Source organism: Oncorhynchus gorbuscha, linkage group LG23 (assembly GCF_021184085.1).
Source record: "Oncorhynchus gorbuscha isolate QuinsamMale2020 ecotype Even-year linkage group LG23, OgorEven_v1.0, whole genome shotgun sequence".
NCBI lineage: Eukaryota > Metazoa > Chordata > Actinopteri > Salmoniformes > Salmonidae > Oncorhynchus > Oncorhynchus gorbuscha.
The window spans coordinates 26,246,747-26,261,881 of record NC_060195.1 but is presented as its reverse complement, the minus strand read 5'-3'; the positions used below and the strand labels follow the sequence as shown (position 1 = coordinate 26,261,881).

General features: G+C 43.7%; 1 protein-coding gene across 5 annotated transcripts; it reads right to left on the bottom strand.

Moving 5' to 3' along the window:
• Positions 1-3,455: 3,455 nt before the first annotated feature.
• Positions 3,456-14,638, bottom strand: slc26a2 (solute carrier family 26 member 2). Of its 5 annotated transcripts, none has more exons than XM_046324088.1 (6): positions 14,503-14,602; positions 12,979-13,064; positions 11,680-11,759; positions 5,760-6,372; positions 4,572-5,311; positions 3,456-4,396 (listed from the first exon to the last, which is right to left on the bottom strand). In XM_046324088.1, exons 3-6 carry the CDS (start codon positions 11,685-11,687, stop codon positions 3,595-3,597), a joined length of 2,163 nt encoding a protein of 720 aa, XP_046180044.1. In that variant the 5' UTR covers positions 11,688-11,759; positions 12,979-13,064; positions 14,503-14,602; the 3' UTR covers positions 3,456-3,594. The 5 variants fall into 5 exon arrangements, with proteins under 5 accessions (XP_046180044.1, XP_046180046.1, XP_046180045.1 ...); XM_046324090.1 differs by having other exon boundaries at positions 11,686-11,759; XM_046324089.1 differs by lacking the exon at positions 12,979-13,064 and having other exon boundaries at positions 14,503-14,638.
• Positions 14,639-15,135: the final 497 nt, after the last annotated feature.

The following is a 15,135-nucleotide window of genomic DNA, read 5'->3' as shown; positions in this document are numbered from 1 at the left end:
TACTTTCTACTGTTAATAAAGTTCTACATTCCAGAAAGCTAAGACAACACATTTATCAATCACTACTTCACCACAAGTTGCAACTGAAAAACAATCATGTATAATTTATAACTGACACATTCTCATACCGCATTCAAAACAGATAACACCCCCTTACTCTATAACCATTCATGTTGTTGACACCAGCTCTACTTTTGCTGTGGTAACAAAGGATCGAAAATGTCAACAAAAGTAACATTCCCACTGTTTAAACAAGAAACAAACATGGAGGGAAAAATGGGTGCTAAATCATGGTGCCACAGCCAGAGGACCGAACATTGCTTAAAAAAAGAGTCCTAAAACTTGACAATGCATTCTGTCTTTGATGAGATTGTAACAGAAAGTTCATTTTGGTTCACAGTCTGACAAGATCAAGATTAAGATTACATACAGTGGGGGGAACATGTATTTGAAACACTGCCGATTTTGCAGGTTTCCCTACTTACAAAGCATGTAGAGGTCTGTAATTTTTATCATAGGTACACTTCAGCTGTGAGAGACAGAATCTAAAACAAAAATCCAGAAAATATCATTGTATGATTTTTAAGTAATTAATTTGCATTTTATTGCATGACATAAGTATTTGATCACCTACCAACCAGTAAGAATTCGGGCTCTCACAGACCTGTTAGTTTTTCTTTAAGAAGCCCTCCTGTTCTCCACTCATTACCTGTATTAACTGCACCTGTTTGAACTCGTTACCTGTATAAAAGACACCTGTCCACACACTCAATCAAACAGACTCCAACCTCTCCACAATGGCCAAGACCAGAGAGCTGTGAAAGGACATCAGGGATAAAATTGTAGACCTGCACAAGGCTGGGATGGGCTATAGGACAATAGGCAAGAAGCTTGGTGAGAAGGCACCAACTGTTGGCGCAATTATTAGAAAATGGAAGAGATGTTCAAGATGACGGTCAATCACCCTCAGTCTGGGGCTCCATAGAAGATCTCACCTCGTGGGGCATCAATGATCATGAGGAAGGTGAGGGATCAGCCCAGAACTACACGGCAGGATCTGGTCAATGACCTGAAGAGAGCTGAGACCACAGTCTCAAGGAAAACCATTTGTAACACACTACACCGTCATGGATTCAAATCCTGCAGCGCACGCAAGGTCCCCCTGCTCAAGCCAGCACATGTCCAGTCCCTTCTGAAGTTTGCCAATGACCATCTGGATGATCCATTGGAGGAATGGGAGAAGGTTGTGTGGTCTGATGAGACAAAAATAGAGATTTTTGGTCTAAACCCCACTCGCCGTGTTTGGAGGAAGAAGAAGGATGAGTACATCCCCAAGAACACCATCCCAACCGTGAAGCATGGAGGTGGAAACATCATTCTTTGGGGATGCTTTTCTGCAAAGGGGGCAGGACGACTGCACCATATTGAGGGGAAGATGGATGGGGCCATGTATCGCGAGATCTTGACCAACAACCTCCTTCCCTCAGTAAGAGCATTGAAGATGAGTCTTGGCTGAGTCTTCCAGCATGACAACGACCCAAAACACACAGCCAGAGCAACTAAGTAGTGGCTCCGTAAGAAGCATCTCAAGGTCCTGGAGTGGCCTAGCCAGTCTCCAGACCTGAACCCAATAGAAAATCTTTGGAGGGAGCTGAAAGTCCGTATTGCCCAGCGACAGCCCCGAAACCTGAAGGATCTGGAAAAGGTCTGTATGGAGGAGTGGGCCAAAATCCCTGCTGCAGTGTGTGCAAACCTGGTCAAGAACTACAGGAAACGTAAGATCTTTGTAATTGCAAACAAAGGTTTCTGTACCAAATATTAAGTTCTGCTTTTCTGATGTATCAAATACTTATGTCATGCAATAAAATGCAAATTAATTACTTAAAAATCATACAATGTGATTTTTTGGATGTTTGTTTTAGATTCCGTCTCTCACAGTTGAAGTGTACCTATGATAAAAAATACAGACCTCTACATGCTTTGTAAGTAGGAAAACCTGCAAAATCGGCAGTGTATCAAATAATTGTTCTCCCCACTGTAGCTATACTGTAAACATGACATTCAACTTTCAGATCAAAGAATTCTAATCGTGCAATATGCACAGCTTTGTGGATACATTTTCTTACGTTACGGCCTCATTCTAAAATGAATTATATATATTTTTCCCCCACATCAAGCAACACCCATAATGACTCCCCAAAAAATTTTTTTAAATGTTTGCAAATGTATGACAAATAAAACATTAAAAATCACATTTACCTAAGTATTCAGACCCTTTACTCAGTACTTTGTTGAAGCAGCGATTACAGCAGTCTTTTTGGGTATGACGCTACAAGCTTGGCACACCTATATAAAAATGTTTTTTAACCTTTATTTAACCAGGCAATTTAACAAGGATTCTTCTCTGCAGGTCCTCTCAAGCTCTGTCAGGTTGTATTGGGAGAGTTGCTGCACAGCTATTTTCAAGTCTCTCCAGAGATGTTAGATCGGGTTCAAGTCCGGGCACAGCCTGGGCAACTCAAGGACATTCAGAGACTCCATTCCTGCATTGTCTTGGCTGTGTGGTTAGGGTCGATGTATTGTTGGAAGATGAACCTTTGCCCCAGTCTGAGGTCCTGAATGCTCTGGAGCAGGTTTTTATCAAGGATATCTCTGTACATAGTTCAATCCTTCTTGTCCTTCGATCCTGACTAGTCTCCCAGACCCTGCCGCTGAGAAACATCCCCACAGCATGATGCTACCACCACCATGCTTCACCTTAGGGATGGTGCCAGGTTTCCTCCAGATGTGAAACTTGGCATTCAGGCCAGTGTTCAATCATGGTTTCATCATACCAGATAATATTTTTAGGTGCCTTTTGGCAAACTCCAAGCGGGCTGTCATGTGCCATTTTCCTGAGGACTGGCTTCCGTCTGGCCACTCTACCATAAAGGCCTGATTGGTGGAGGGCTGCCGAGATGGTTGTCCTTCTGGAAGTTTCTCCCATCTCCACAGAGGAACTCTAGAGCTCTGTCAGAGTGACCATCAGGTTCTTGATCACCTCCCTGACCAAGGCCCTTCTCCCCCAATTGCTCAGTTTGGCCAGCTCTAGGAAGAGTTTTGGTGGTTCTAAACTTCTTCCATTTAAGAATGGAGGCCACTGTCTTCTTGGGGACATTTAATACAGAAATGTTTTGGTACCCTTCACCAGCTCTGTGCCTCAACACAATCCTGTATCGGAGCTCTACGGACAATTCCTTGACCTCTTGGCTTGGTTTTTGCTCTGACATACACTGTCAACTGTGGGACCTTATATAGACAGGTGTGCGCCTTTCCAAAACAATGGATCAATCAATGGAAGCAGGATGCACCTGAGTTTAATTTCGAGTCTCATAGCAAAGGGTCTGAATATATCTGTTTAATCATTTTAATACATTTGCTAGAATTTCTAAAAAACTGTTTTTGCTTTGTCATTATGGTGTATTGTGTGTAGATTGTTGAGGATTTGTATTCATGTAATCCATTTTAGAATAAGGCTGTAATGTAACAAAATGTGATTAAAGTTAAGGGGTCTGAATACGTTCCGAAGGCACTGTACAATCTTTAAAGCTCTTGTTAACAGGACGTGTCACAGTCACCATTCTGAGATGAGAGGCTCTGTGCATAGAGGACGGCATCGCTGATGGTGAAAAACACTCTTTCCTTTTCTCCCATACCCTTCTCTGGGTAGTAACCACCTCTGTTCAGTGACTCCAGTACTGAGGTATTACACTGGGCCAGGAACACCTGTACCCCATTCTCCTTATAATCCTTATACACCTCCTTCAACGCATTGACCCCTGCTGTGTCCAGGAACAGCACCGGGCTGCAGTCTATCACCACAGAGTGGAAGTTGACTTGATTTGGTAGGAAGACTTTGGTGGTCAACTCTTTCTCTTTACCCTTAGTCCCGCCCTCCCCTCCTGTCGTCATGGCTACTTCTTCTTGCTTTCTCCTATGTTTCTCCAGCTTCCTACGCCGGGCCTTCTCCTTGACGGGATCCAGGCCCAGGCAGCGGTACAGGGCCTTCTTGAACAGGCTCTGGTTGGCGTAGTAGATGGGTGCCTCGTAGCGGAAGATGGCTACTCCAGGCTGAGACTGCAGGCCCTTGTAGGAGGCCAGGTCCTGATAAAGCTCCCGATGGCCAGCCCGGCCCAGCTCCAAGGCCTGGGCTCTCTGGGTGCGGCCCAACACACAGAAGGCTGAGACCATAACCCCCACCAGCAGGCCTAGCTCGGTGTTTATCAACGCTGAGGTTGCCATGGTCACCAGCCAGATGGCGGTGTCCAAGCGGTTCACACGCCACATCCGCGGGACATCTGTGAACTTAAGCAATGCTCCCCGGAGATTCACCAAGATGATCACTGCTAGCACACACCTGGAGAAGACATGGAAACACAGCAAGTCAATAGAGTCATCATCAAATCAGGTGGAACATTATTTTCTGGCAAACATTTTCAATACGAGCAAACTATGTGTAGTGGAGGTTTAGATCTCATGAGATGAACATATATAGTAAAGCTAAGAGAACACAGAGAATAGCATGATCTTACCTCTGCAGAGAGTAGAAAAGGGGGGAAATGACCAGTAGCACCAGCAGCAGCACTAGGGCTGTGACCAGGCCAGACATCTGAGTCTGACAACCTGTAGACTCCTTCACCAGGGTCTTGGTCAGGGCAGCGCTGGTGGTGAAACAGCGAAAGAAGGAGGGCAGGATGTTACAGAAGCCTATGGCGTACATCTCCTGGTTGGGATCCACCACGTAGCCATGCTTCTTGGCAAACATCTCAGACAGGGAGACGGTGATGGCAAAGCCCACAATGGCTATGGAGAAGGCATCTACCGCCACGTTGGGGATCAGAGACCAGGACGGGAGCTGGGGGGGCAGGAAGCCCGTGGGGATGGCGCCGGCCACTTTCGAGCCGTACTCCTCCTCGAAGTGGCCGAAGTGGGAGGCCAGAGTGGCAGCGATGACAACAAACAGCTCGAAGGGGATGGGGGCTTTGAGCTTGGCCTTGAAGCGGTCGTTGAGTTCTTTGGTGGGGACCAGCACCGCCAGACACACCATGCTAGTGACCAGGTCACAGAGGTTGGTCTGGCCCAGGTTCTGTAAAAGGCTGACCCAGGTCTTGACGAGGGAACCCCAGCCCTGGGCGCGGGGCAGCTCCAGTCCCAGGAGGTACTTGACCTGGGAGGTCAGGATGGTGAGAGAGGCCCCCGTGGCGAAGCCGCTCAGGAGGGAGTCTGACAGATACACGGATACAAAGCCCACCTGCAGGAGGCCCATCAACACCTAAAACCACAGAGTGAAAACAGAGAGGGAGTAACGGCTCTAGAAAAACAGAGAGAGAGTAACGGCTCTAGAAAAACAGAGAGGGAGTAACAGCTCTAGAAAAACAGAGAGGGCGTAACGGCTCTAGAAAATCTGAGTGTGAGTAACAGCTCTAGAAAAACTGAGAGGGAGTAACGGCTCTAGAAAAACTGAGAGGGAGTAACGGCTCTAGAAAAACTGAGAGGGAGTAACGGCTCAAGAAAAACTGAGAGGGAGTAACGGCTCTAGAAAATCTGAGTGGGAGTAACAGCTCTAGAAAAACTGAGAGGGAGTAACGGCTCTATAAAAACAGTAAAAGTCATACTTGTCAGGGCCAATGACAATCAACCTGTTATAACATGAATTAATTATGTTTGTCATTGATTTTCAACACGAGATATTACACCATTCCCTCTCTACACACATTTACCTGGTAGACCCCTGCTGTAAATGTGACTGTGGTCCCCACCATGATGGCATAGCAGCTCCTATCACAGACCGGCCCTCCGGTGCTGTTCCCCATGCCCAGTCCCAGGGTAGTGTTGTTCCTGATACTCTCTGTGATGTACCCTGCCAGTGCCAACTCCCTGTCCACCACCTGGCCCACCAGCAGGCACAGCACCCCGAATATGCCCACAGATATGTGGCGTGAGGTGCCCAGCAGGGTGTAGATGATGCTGGAGAAGAAGGAGGTATAGAGACCATAGATAGGGTCCTGGCCTGCCAGCAGAGAATAGGCAATGGACTGGGGCACCAGCAGGACGCCCACTATCAACCCTGACATGACATCACCCAGGATCCAGTCTTTGAGCTGGTAGCGTGGCAGCCATTTTAGGATGGGGACGAACCCTAGAACTTGGGCTTTGGCTCGCTCTGAGCTGCATGTGCACTGCTTTTTCAGTTGGTGAGAAACGGCTGTCCTCCAGTTTTCCTCCTCCTTCTCCCTTCTCTCCAGCACGAATGGGACGTGTGGGCCGCTCTCTGCTCCTTCATCTGCTGAGGCACAGCAGTACTCTTGAGCCATCATAGCAGGCCCCCCTTCACTTTACACAGAAAGAAAGACAGTTGAAAAAGTCAGTCGTTGGGAGCGGCGGTACTAATCTTACATATGGAAAAACAATCAGCCCGCCGATTGGGGAACCCTGCTCTAACCGCTAGGCTATTGGCCGCCCACCGCTAGGCTACGTGACAATATGATTCAGTTGGGGAACCCTGCTATAACCACTAGGCTATTGGCCGTCCACCGCTAGGCTACCTGACAATATGATTCAGTTGGGGAACCCTGCTATAACCGGTAGGCTATTGGCCGCCCACCACTAGGCTACCTGACAATATGATTCAGTTGGGGAACCCTGCTCTGACCGCTACGCTAGCGGCCGCTCACCGCTAGGCTACCTGACAATATGATTCAGTTGGGGAACCCTGCTCTGACCGCTAGGCTATCGGCCGCCCACCGCTAGGCTACCTGACAATATGATTCAGTTGGGGAACCCTGCTCTAAACGCTAGGCTATCGGCCGCCCACTGCTAGGCTACCTGACAATATGATTCAGTTGGGGAACCCTGCTCTAACCGCTAGGCTATCGGCCGCCCACCGCTAGGCTACCTGACAATATGATTCAGTTGGGGAACCCTGCTCTAAACGCTAGGCTATCGGCCGGCAACTTCTAGGCTACCTAATCAGTCGTTGACAAGCTTGACAGTTATAATCAACTGACTCCAACGATCAATAACTACAGAGAAAACAGAAAGGGCCAAGATGTTTGGCGTCACAGGGTTATTGACAACTCATTTACTTACCAGTGTTCTCAATATACTCTTGACATGTCATATCCAGAAAATGGAACAAGTTACTTGTGTAATAACTCTGTAAGTACAATACAGTGTAACAAGTATTCTAAGTATTCATTGCTACCCTACTATACTTTGAGTGTTAATGATGTAGGTTTAGTTGCATTACATTGCACAGTAACAGGAACGTTATAACATAAGTTATAATTTGTCTTTCACAACCTAAAATCTCTCTGGTGTGTGCCTTTTTGTGTCAAAGGCAATGGTTGGGTGCTGGAGTGTTTGCCATAACAATTTGGAAAATGATTGACTGAGTTCCACTTCCTGGAGATGAAATAGCAACGAGGAGCCAGAAAGACATACTAGTGGTGCTCGGGTCAGCTGTTTGTTGCAAATGCAAATGCTAATAACCCATCCACAACCTCCTGACTGAGTTTAAGTGAAAATCTGAGGTCCTCACCGAAATATAGAAAATGAGAATGTAGGTTACAGCGGAACGATTGTTTGACAGGGGGTGCAGGATTTTTTTAGTGCCTGATTTAGATATGTTCCTGCTTATAATTTTCAACATTTTAGTGGGCTGTTTGTTAGCCAATTTATCTATAATTAGATACATGCAGCTTCTCTTTTGTCATTATATGTTGCCCTAGGAGACTAAATTAACCCTTGCTTACCCTTGCTAACAGAATGTCATAAATCGATATAATGAATGCTTCAATCTAGTTGACATGGGTAACGTTTCTCTGTCATCTCTGCTTCTTTCGAGGGGAGAGATGTTTATCGCTTTTTTATATATATATATATTCTGTGCAAAATATCCAAATGACATCAGTTTGTAAGGAAATAGAAAGCTGTGAAAATGACCCAACACATTTCTGATAAGATTTCAGTTCGGCTTGGATGCATATTTAATGTGGTTGAAATTCACTATCAGGTTTAATGATGCTGATAAAGATAGCGTCTGTAGAGGTGACCTCTAACTGCACATTCATATTCTCTCAAGATGCTGAAAGAAATTATATTTCTCCACCCTTGTTCCCAAGTTCAGATTTATCCCACATCTAGTGCATCATTTTACTGCAAGAAATGCTTCATCCTTCAGGAGTTAATATTAAGGCTCTGTGGGAGGTTATAGACCTACAGTCAGTGTGCACATTTCAGTTTCCATTTAACCCATCTGAACAGTTGGCTACAGTTCCCTTGACCTGTTATTCAACTGAAATGTGTCTTCCGCATTTATCCCAACCCCTCTGAATCAGAGAGGTGTGGGGGGCTCACTTAATCCACATCCACTTCATCGGCGCCAGGAAGCAGTTGTTGTTGGGGCCTATTTGAAGTCCCTGTCTTGTGACTGTCGACAGGGGTGGACTTTGTGATTTGGAGGCCCCAGGCAGAGACCAGTCTGAGCCTCTTATCAGCACCTGTATCCCCCCGCCTAGAGTCTAAAGATCTGGGCTGGGTTTCGTTGAGAACCAGGCATCTCTAATACAGGTAAGTCTAGGGAAGTTCATAAAAATAGCTGGGGTGGAGACCATGTGTAAATCAGCGACGCCTCACTCCACGTCAAACCCATCAAATGCCTTACTTTGGCAGAGCTCCAATAGCGCTCACAAGATTAGTGTAGTAGGTGCAACAGTGTATGACGATTATTTTTACAGTCTGGTGAGGATGGCCAGGAAATCGCAGATTAAAACCCAATCAAAATATGTTGATGTACCACAGGAGGTTGGTGGCACCTTAATTGGGGAGAACAGGTTTGTGGTAAAGACTAGGTGGAATGGTATCAAATACATGTCTTCAGCGTAGCCTAGTGGTTAGAGCGTTGTACTAGTAACTGCAAGGTTGTGAGTTCAAACCCCTGAGCTGACAAGGTACAAATCTGTCGTTCTGCTCCTGAACAGGCAGTTAACCCACTGTTCCCAGGCTGTCATTGAAAATAAGAATTTGTTCTTAACTGACTTGCCTGGTTAAATAAAGGTAAAAAATATATGTTTGATTCCATTTGCTGCGTTCCGGCAATTATTATGAGTCGTCCTCCCCCTTAGCAGCCTCCTGTGTGATGTACAATATGTCGATTTTGTGTATAGAGTACATTTCTGACAAAACAGAATTACGTTTTACCTCCAGGTTCTTCCATTTTCTGCAATGTTGCAAAACTAAAATGCAAAACAACTCTGCAAAATGTGTCCTTCCCGGTCTAAAAACAGTGACGAACATAACACGTAGCACCAACGGGCATGTGGGGGAGGGTTCTTGAAATGTTACATCCATTCAAAATCTTGCCATTGGGAGCCAGCGGACCATTCAAACCATTTATGCAATACAAAATTCTCCAGGCGTGACAGCAACGTGATTTTGCAGGTATGGTAACTACTACTAAGCTTACATATGGATTTGTTTTAAGAAGGTCATACCAATGATACGTTAGCTATTTATTTTGAATTTTAGAACCCCTGCAGGTATAAAAAAATATATATATACAGTATCAGTCAAAAGTTTGGACACACCTACGCATTCAAGGGTTTTTCTTTATTTTTACTATTTTCTACATTGTAGAATAATAGTGAAGACTTCAAATCTATTAAATAACACATATTGAATCATTTAGTAACCAAAACAAGTGTTAAGCATATGAAAATAGATTTTATATTTGAGATTCTTCACAGTAGCTACCATTTGCCTTGATGACAGCTTTGCACACTCTTGGCATTCTCTCAACCATCTCCATGAGGTAAACACCTGGAATGCATTTCAATTAACAGGTGTACCTTGTTAAAAGTTAATTTGTGGAATTTCTTTCCTTCTTAATGCGTTTGAGCCAATCAGTTGTGTTGGGACAAGGTAGGGTGGTATACAGAAGATAGCCTTATTTGGTAAAAGACCCAAGTCCATATTATGGCAAGAACAGCTCAAATAAGCTGAAACGACAGTCCAAAGAAGTGACAATCCATCATTACTTTAAGACATGAAGGTCAGTCAATCCGGAAAATGACGAAACTGGCTCTCATGAGGACCGTCACAGGAAAGGAAGACCCAGAGTTACCTCTGCTGCAGAGGATAAGTTCATTCGAGTTAACTGCACCTCAGATTTCAGCCCAAATAAATGCTTCATAGAGTTCAGGTAACAGACACATCTCAACATCAACTCCTCAAAGGAGACTATGAATCAGGCCTTCATGGTCAAAGTTCTGCAAGGACACTAAGGAAACCAATAATAAGAAGAGACTTGCTTGGGCCAAGAAACATGAGCAATGGACATTAGACCGGTGGATATCTGTCCTTTGGTCTGATGAGTCCAAATTTGAGATTTTTGGTTCCAACCAACGTTTCTTTGTGAGATGCAGAGTAAGTGAACAGATGATCTCTGCATGTGTGGTTCCCACCGTCAAGCCTGGAGGAGGTGTGATGGCGTGATTTTTTTGGTCCAACCACCGTGCCTTTGTGAGACGCAAAGTAGGTGAATGGCTGATCTTCGTATGTGTGGTTCCCACTGTGAAGCATGGAGGAGGAGGTGTGATTGTGTGGGAGTGCTTTGCTGGTAACACTGTCTGTGATTTACTTAGAATTCAAGGCACACTTTATCAGCATGGCTACCACATCATTCTGCAGCGATACGCCATCCCATCTGATTTGCGCTGAGTGGCACAATAATTTGTTTTTCAACAGGACAATGACCCAACACACCTAAGGCTCTGTAAGGGCTATTTGATCAAGAAAGAGAGTGATGCAGTGCTGCATCATATGACCGTGTCTCCACAATCACCTGACCTCAACCCATGTGGGATAGTTCGGATGAGTTGGACCACAGAGTGAAGGAAAAACAGCCAACAAGTGCTCAGCATATGTGGGAACTCCTTCAAGACTGTTGGAAAAGCATTCCATGTGAAGCATGTGAGACGCAGAGTAGGTGAACGGGAATCTCTGCATGTGTGGATCCCACCGTGAAGCCTGGAGGATGAGGTGTGATGGTGCTTCGCTGGTGACACTGTAAGTGATTTATTTAGAATGCAAGGCACACTTAACCAGCATGGCTACCACAGCATTCTGCAGCGATACTCCATCCCATCTGGTTTGCGCTGAGTGGGACAATCATTTGTTTTTCAACAGGACAATGACCCAACACGCCTAAGGCTGTGTAAGGGCTATTTGATCAGGAAAGAGAGTGATGCAGTGCTGCATCATATGACCTGGCCTCCACAATCACCTGACCTCAACCCATTTGGGATGGTACGGGATGAGTTGGACCACAGAGTGAAGGAAAAACAGCCAACAAGTGCTCAGCATATGTGGGAACTCCTTCAAGACTGTTGGAAAAGCATACCAGGTGAAGCTGGTTGAGAGAATGTACACAGTACCAGTCAAGGTTTGGACACACCTACTCATTCAAGGGTTTTTCTTTATTTGTACTATATATTGATGAAACATTGAATTTGGCTTTACTGCTATTAGCCCATAGAAACACAATGAATAACAGATTCATACATGGAAAAACTGAAATGTAATCAAAAGGAAGAATGTTTTGAAGTGTCTGTCCCTATATTAAGAAAGCTCAGGAATTACCCGTACATCTTGACGTGGAAATGCCCTATTCACTTCCATACATTTTTCGGCCCCATTACCAGGTTACACATGTGGGGATCCTAAAATAGAAAAATGGAGAACAGGTGAGTTTCATATTTCCGTAGAGGGGTCATATAGTGCCTCACAATCATCACACATAACATGCTATCATCCTCTTTTACTACTTCATCTAAATCTTTTCCAAACATTACTTTTCTGGCCCTCCCTTCTCTTATTTTCAACTCTCCATTTCGCAGCTTTTATCTTATTGAATTAAACTCCGACATTGTCCTTTTAGCCTTCGTGGTTCGATGTTAACTTTCTGCCACTTCCTAAAAGCATTTGGTGATGGCCGTGTAGGCTATTTGGGGCGTGTACCGTTTAGGCCGTAAAGTTTAGCCTTACATGCTGACCAAACCGGACACGCGAGATTCGCAAAATAAATGTAGAAATCCATGTTATTCAATTATTGCACCCACAGTGCTCGCGGGTGGCAATGAGCGTCTGCGTTGCCAAGGGCTAAAATAGAAGTCATTCCTATTTCTGACCCGGATCACTGAAAGTCCTACCTCTCCCATCTCCTCATTGGTTTATAGAAGTCGGTACCCACGTGCATCTCCTCATTGGTTATACCCACATGGGTGATTGAAAGACAAACTGTTTTGCCGGTAGTCGTGGTAATACAATGAAAGTTTAGATGGATCTCCATATAAATTAAACAATGAAAAAGCCTGGAAGGAGGAGAGATGACTAGAAACGATTCGGTTGGCCGTTTTATGTGTGGATTCGGAGTAGAGGTCCTTGTGCATTTCAGGTCAAATAACAATGTTTATATCCCAGGACAAATTAGCTAGCAACAGCAAGCTAGCTAAATAGGACAAATTAACGTTAGCTAGCAAGTGCAAGCTAAATTGCCATACATGTTTAATGCTTTTCAACCTATCCCCAAATTAATGTAATTGGTTCAGTCTGTTTTGATATTTTTACCTGCGTGCCGTGATCGTGTTTGGTGTGGGGAGGCAAAATACATTTCTACACGATAGCGCACGATAGCGCACGCGTGCAGCCGGTTTGGGTTCCGTGTTACATGCTGACTACACCGCTTGCGTCACGTGCGCGAGCGTTGCAAGATAAATTTACACATACATGTTATGCAATCATTGCACCCACACTGCTCGCGCACATCAACGAGTGTCCGCGTTGCCAGTTGCTAAAATAGAAATTGGTTCTGCTTGTGATGCTTGACGCGCTGCAAGTCCCGCCTCTCCCATCTCCTCATTGGTTTTTAGGAGCACATACCCATGTGGGTGATTGAAAGATGAACTGAGGTCCACACTCCAGTTGGTTGCCAACCGCCATATAACGTCCAAAGAAGATGAAGAAGCCTGAATGAGGAGAGATTACAAGAAACTAACTCTGTTTAACGTTACCCTTTTATCTGTGGATTAATTGTCGGAGTAGAGGACCATGTGCATTTCAGGTAAAATAACAACTCAATGTTTATGTCCCAGGATAAATTAGCTAGCAACAGCAAGCTAGCCAGCTATTGCAATAAATGTTTAATAGTTTTCGACCTATCCGCAAATGAATAGAGTTGGTTCAGAGTTTATTTTGATACTTCATTCTGCATGTCCTGATCGCGTCTGATGTGGGTGGACAAAATCAACATGAGCGCGATGGCGGTAATGACTGTCACTGTGCATATAGGGCATACATAAAGCACCGATCTATAGGATTAATGCAACAGACCGACTGAGCGAAAGTAATATGTGGTATTGCCTATAGTAGCTAGTCTACATAGCTATAGCAAGGCAAAAGTGCATGTCATGCATATGCAGTGGTGTAAAGTACTTAACTAGAAATACTTTAAAGTACTACTTAAGTCATTTTTATGGTATCTGTACTTTACTTTACTATTTATGTTTGACTACTTTTACCTCACTACATTCCTAAAGAAAATATTGTACTTTTTACTCCATACATTTTCCCTGACAAACAATAGTACTCGTTACATTTTGAATGCTTAGCAGGACAGGAAAACTGTCAAATTCATGCACTTATCAAGCGAACACGTGGTCACCCCTACTGCCTCTGGCACACAAATGAATCTTTTGTAAATAATCTCGGAGTGTTCCCCTGGCTATCCTACATTTAAAAAACAAGAAAATGGTTCCATCTGCTTTGATTAATATAATGAATTTTAAGTGATTTTATACTTTTACTTTTCACTTTGATACTTAAGTATATTTGAGCAATGACATGTACTTTTGAAACTTAAGTATATTTCAAACCTTTTAGACTTTTACTCAAGTAGTATTTTACTGGCTGACTTTCACTTTTACTTACTACCTTTCTATTAAGGTATCTATACTTTTACTCAAGTATGACAACTTGGTACTTTTTCCACTACTGTGCATATGCCATCTTTATTGATAGTCCTACTGTCTTCAAATATAATTAGACCTAGCGTTACTCTTTTTAACCCTGTACATAATGGTTTAAACGACATTAATCTCATAAAAAATATATATGTAGGCCTAATCGATGAAGTCAAGAAAGTATTTGTTATAAAGTTGTTATAGCTAAATATGAAATAGCCTAAAATATTTGTCAATAACTTATACAACGGCAAATTTAGGTTACATTAGCTTATGAATGAGGACCATTGTGAACAGGTTGTCAACGTGTACATCACCAGGTTGTCTACTGTACAGTACTTTGTTGACAGCAGTTTAGACAACATGCATTTAGACAACATATCTAACAAATCATTCTCTTCGGTTACTATTAATTCGGTATATTCAATTGCAGAACATTACTCACCTGAGAATGTTACTGCTCTCCATTTATCAAGTTGTTAGTAATAAAATCATTGGATACTTTTTGCATAGTTCAGCCGGAGATTTGTAGCGCTCGGCGCGTGTACGTAATGACGTTTGAAGCCCAACCCGAACGCCCCAATCACATGATATGCTACAGGAAACCCCTTTCACGTGACAGCACACGCACACAAGTTCTCAAATTCTCTAAAAAGAGTAGCATTCTCTTCTGAATCTAGGAAGAAAACAGTCAGAAAACAACACACCATATATCACTGATGATGTGTCGAGTTGAGAAACTATATAGTGATGCAACGACTTCTCTTTTGTGCAACCAAATGGCATGAAGTGTAACTTTGACATGCCACAGTTGGGTGCAACCTGGTATCAGAGCATTTCGGATTATTCTGTACGTAAATACGAGTGCTCACCATTTAGTATTATATGATAATGCCATAAGGAAGAAATAGGCTATTTCAGTTTAAGTTGAATCTTTATTCCACACCAATAAATAGTATGATTATTTACGAGGTTATGTTAAATTGTGTTATGTTACATTAGAATTCCAATGGAATGGTTGTTGTACAAATAGTAGGATGTATAGTATCCTACGTCTTGATTGCACCAGTATGCCTTA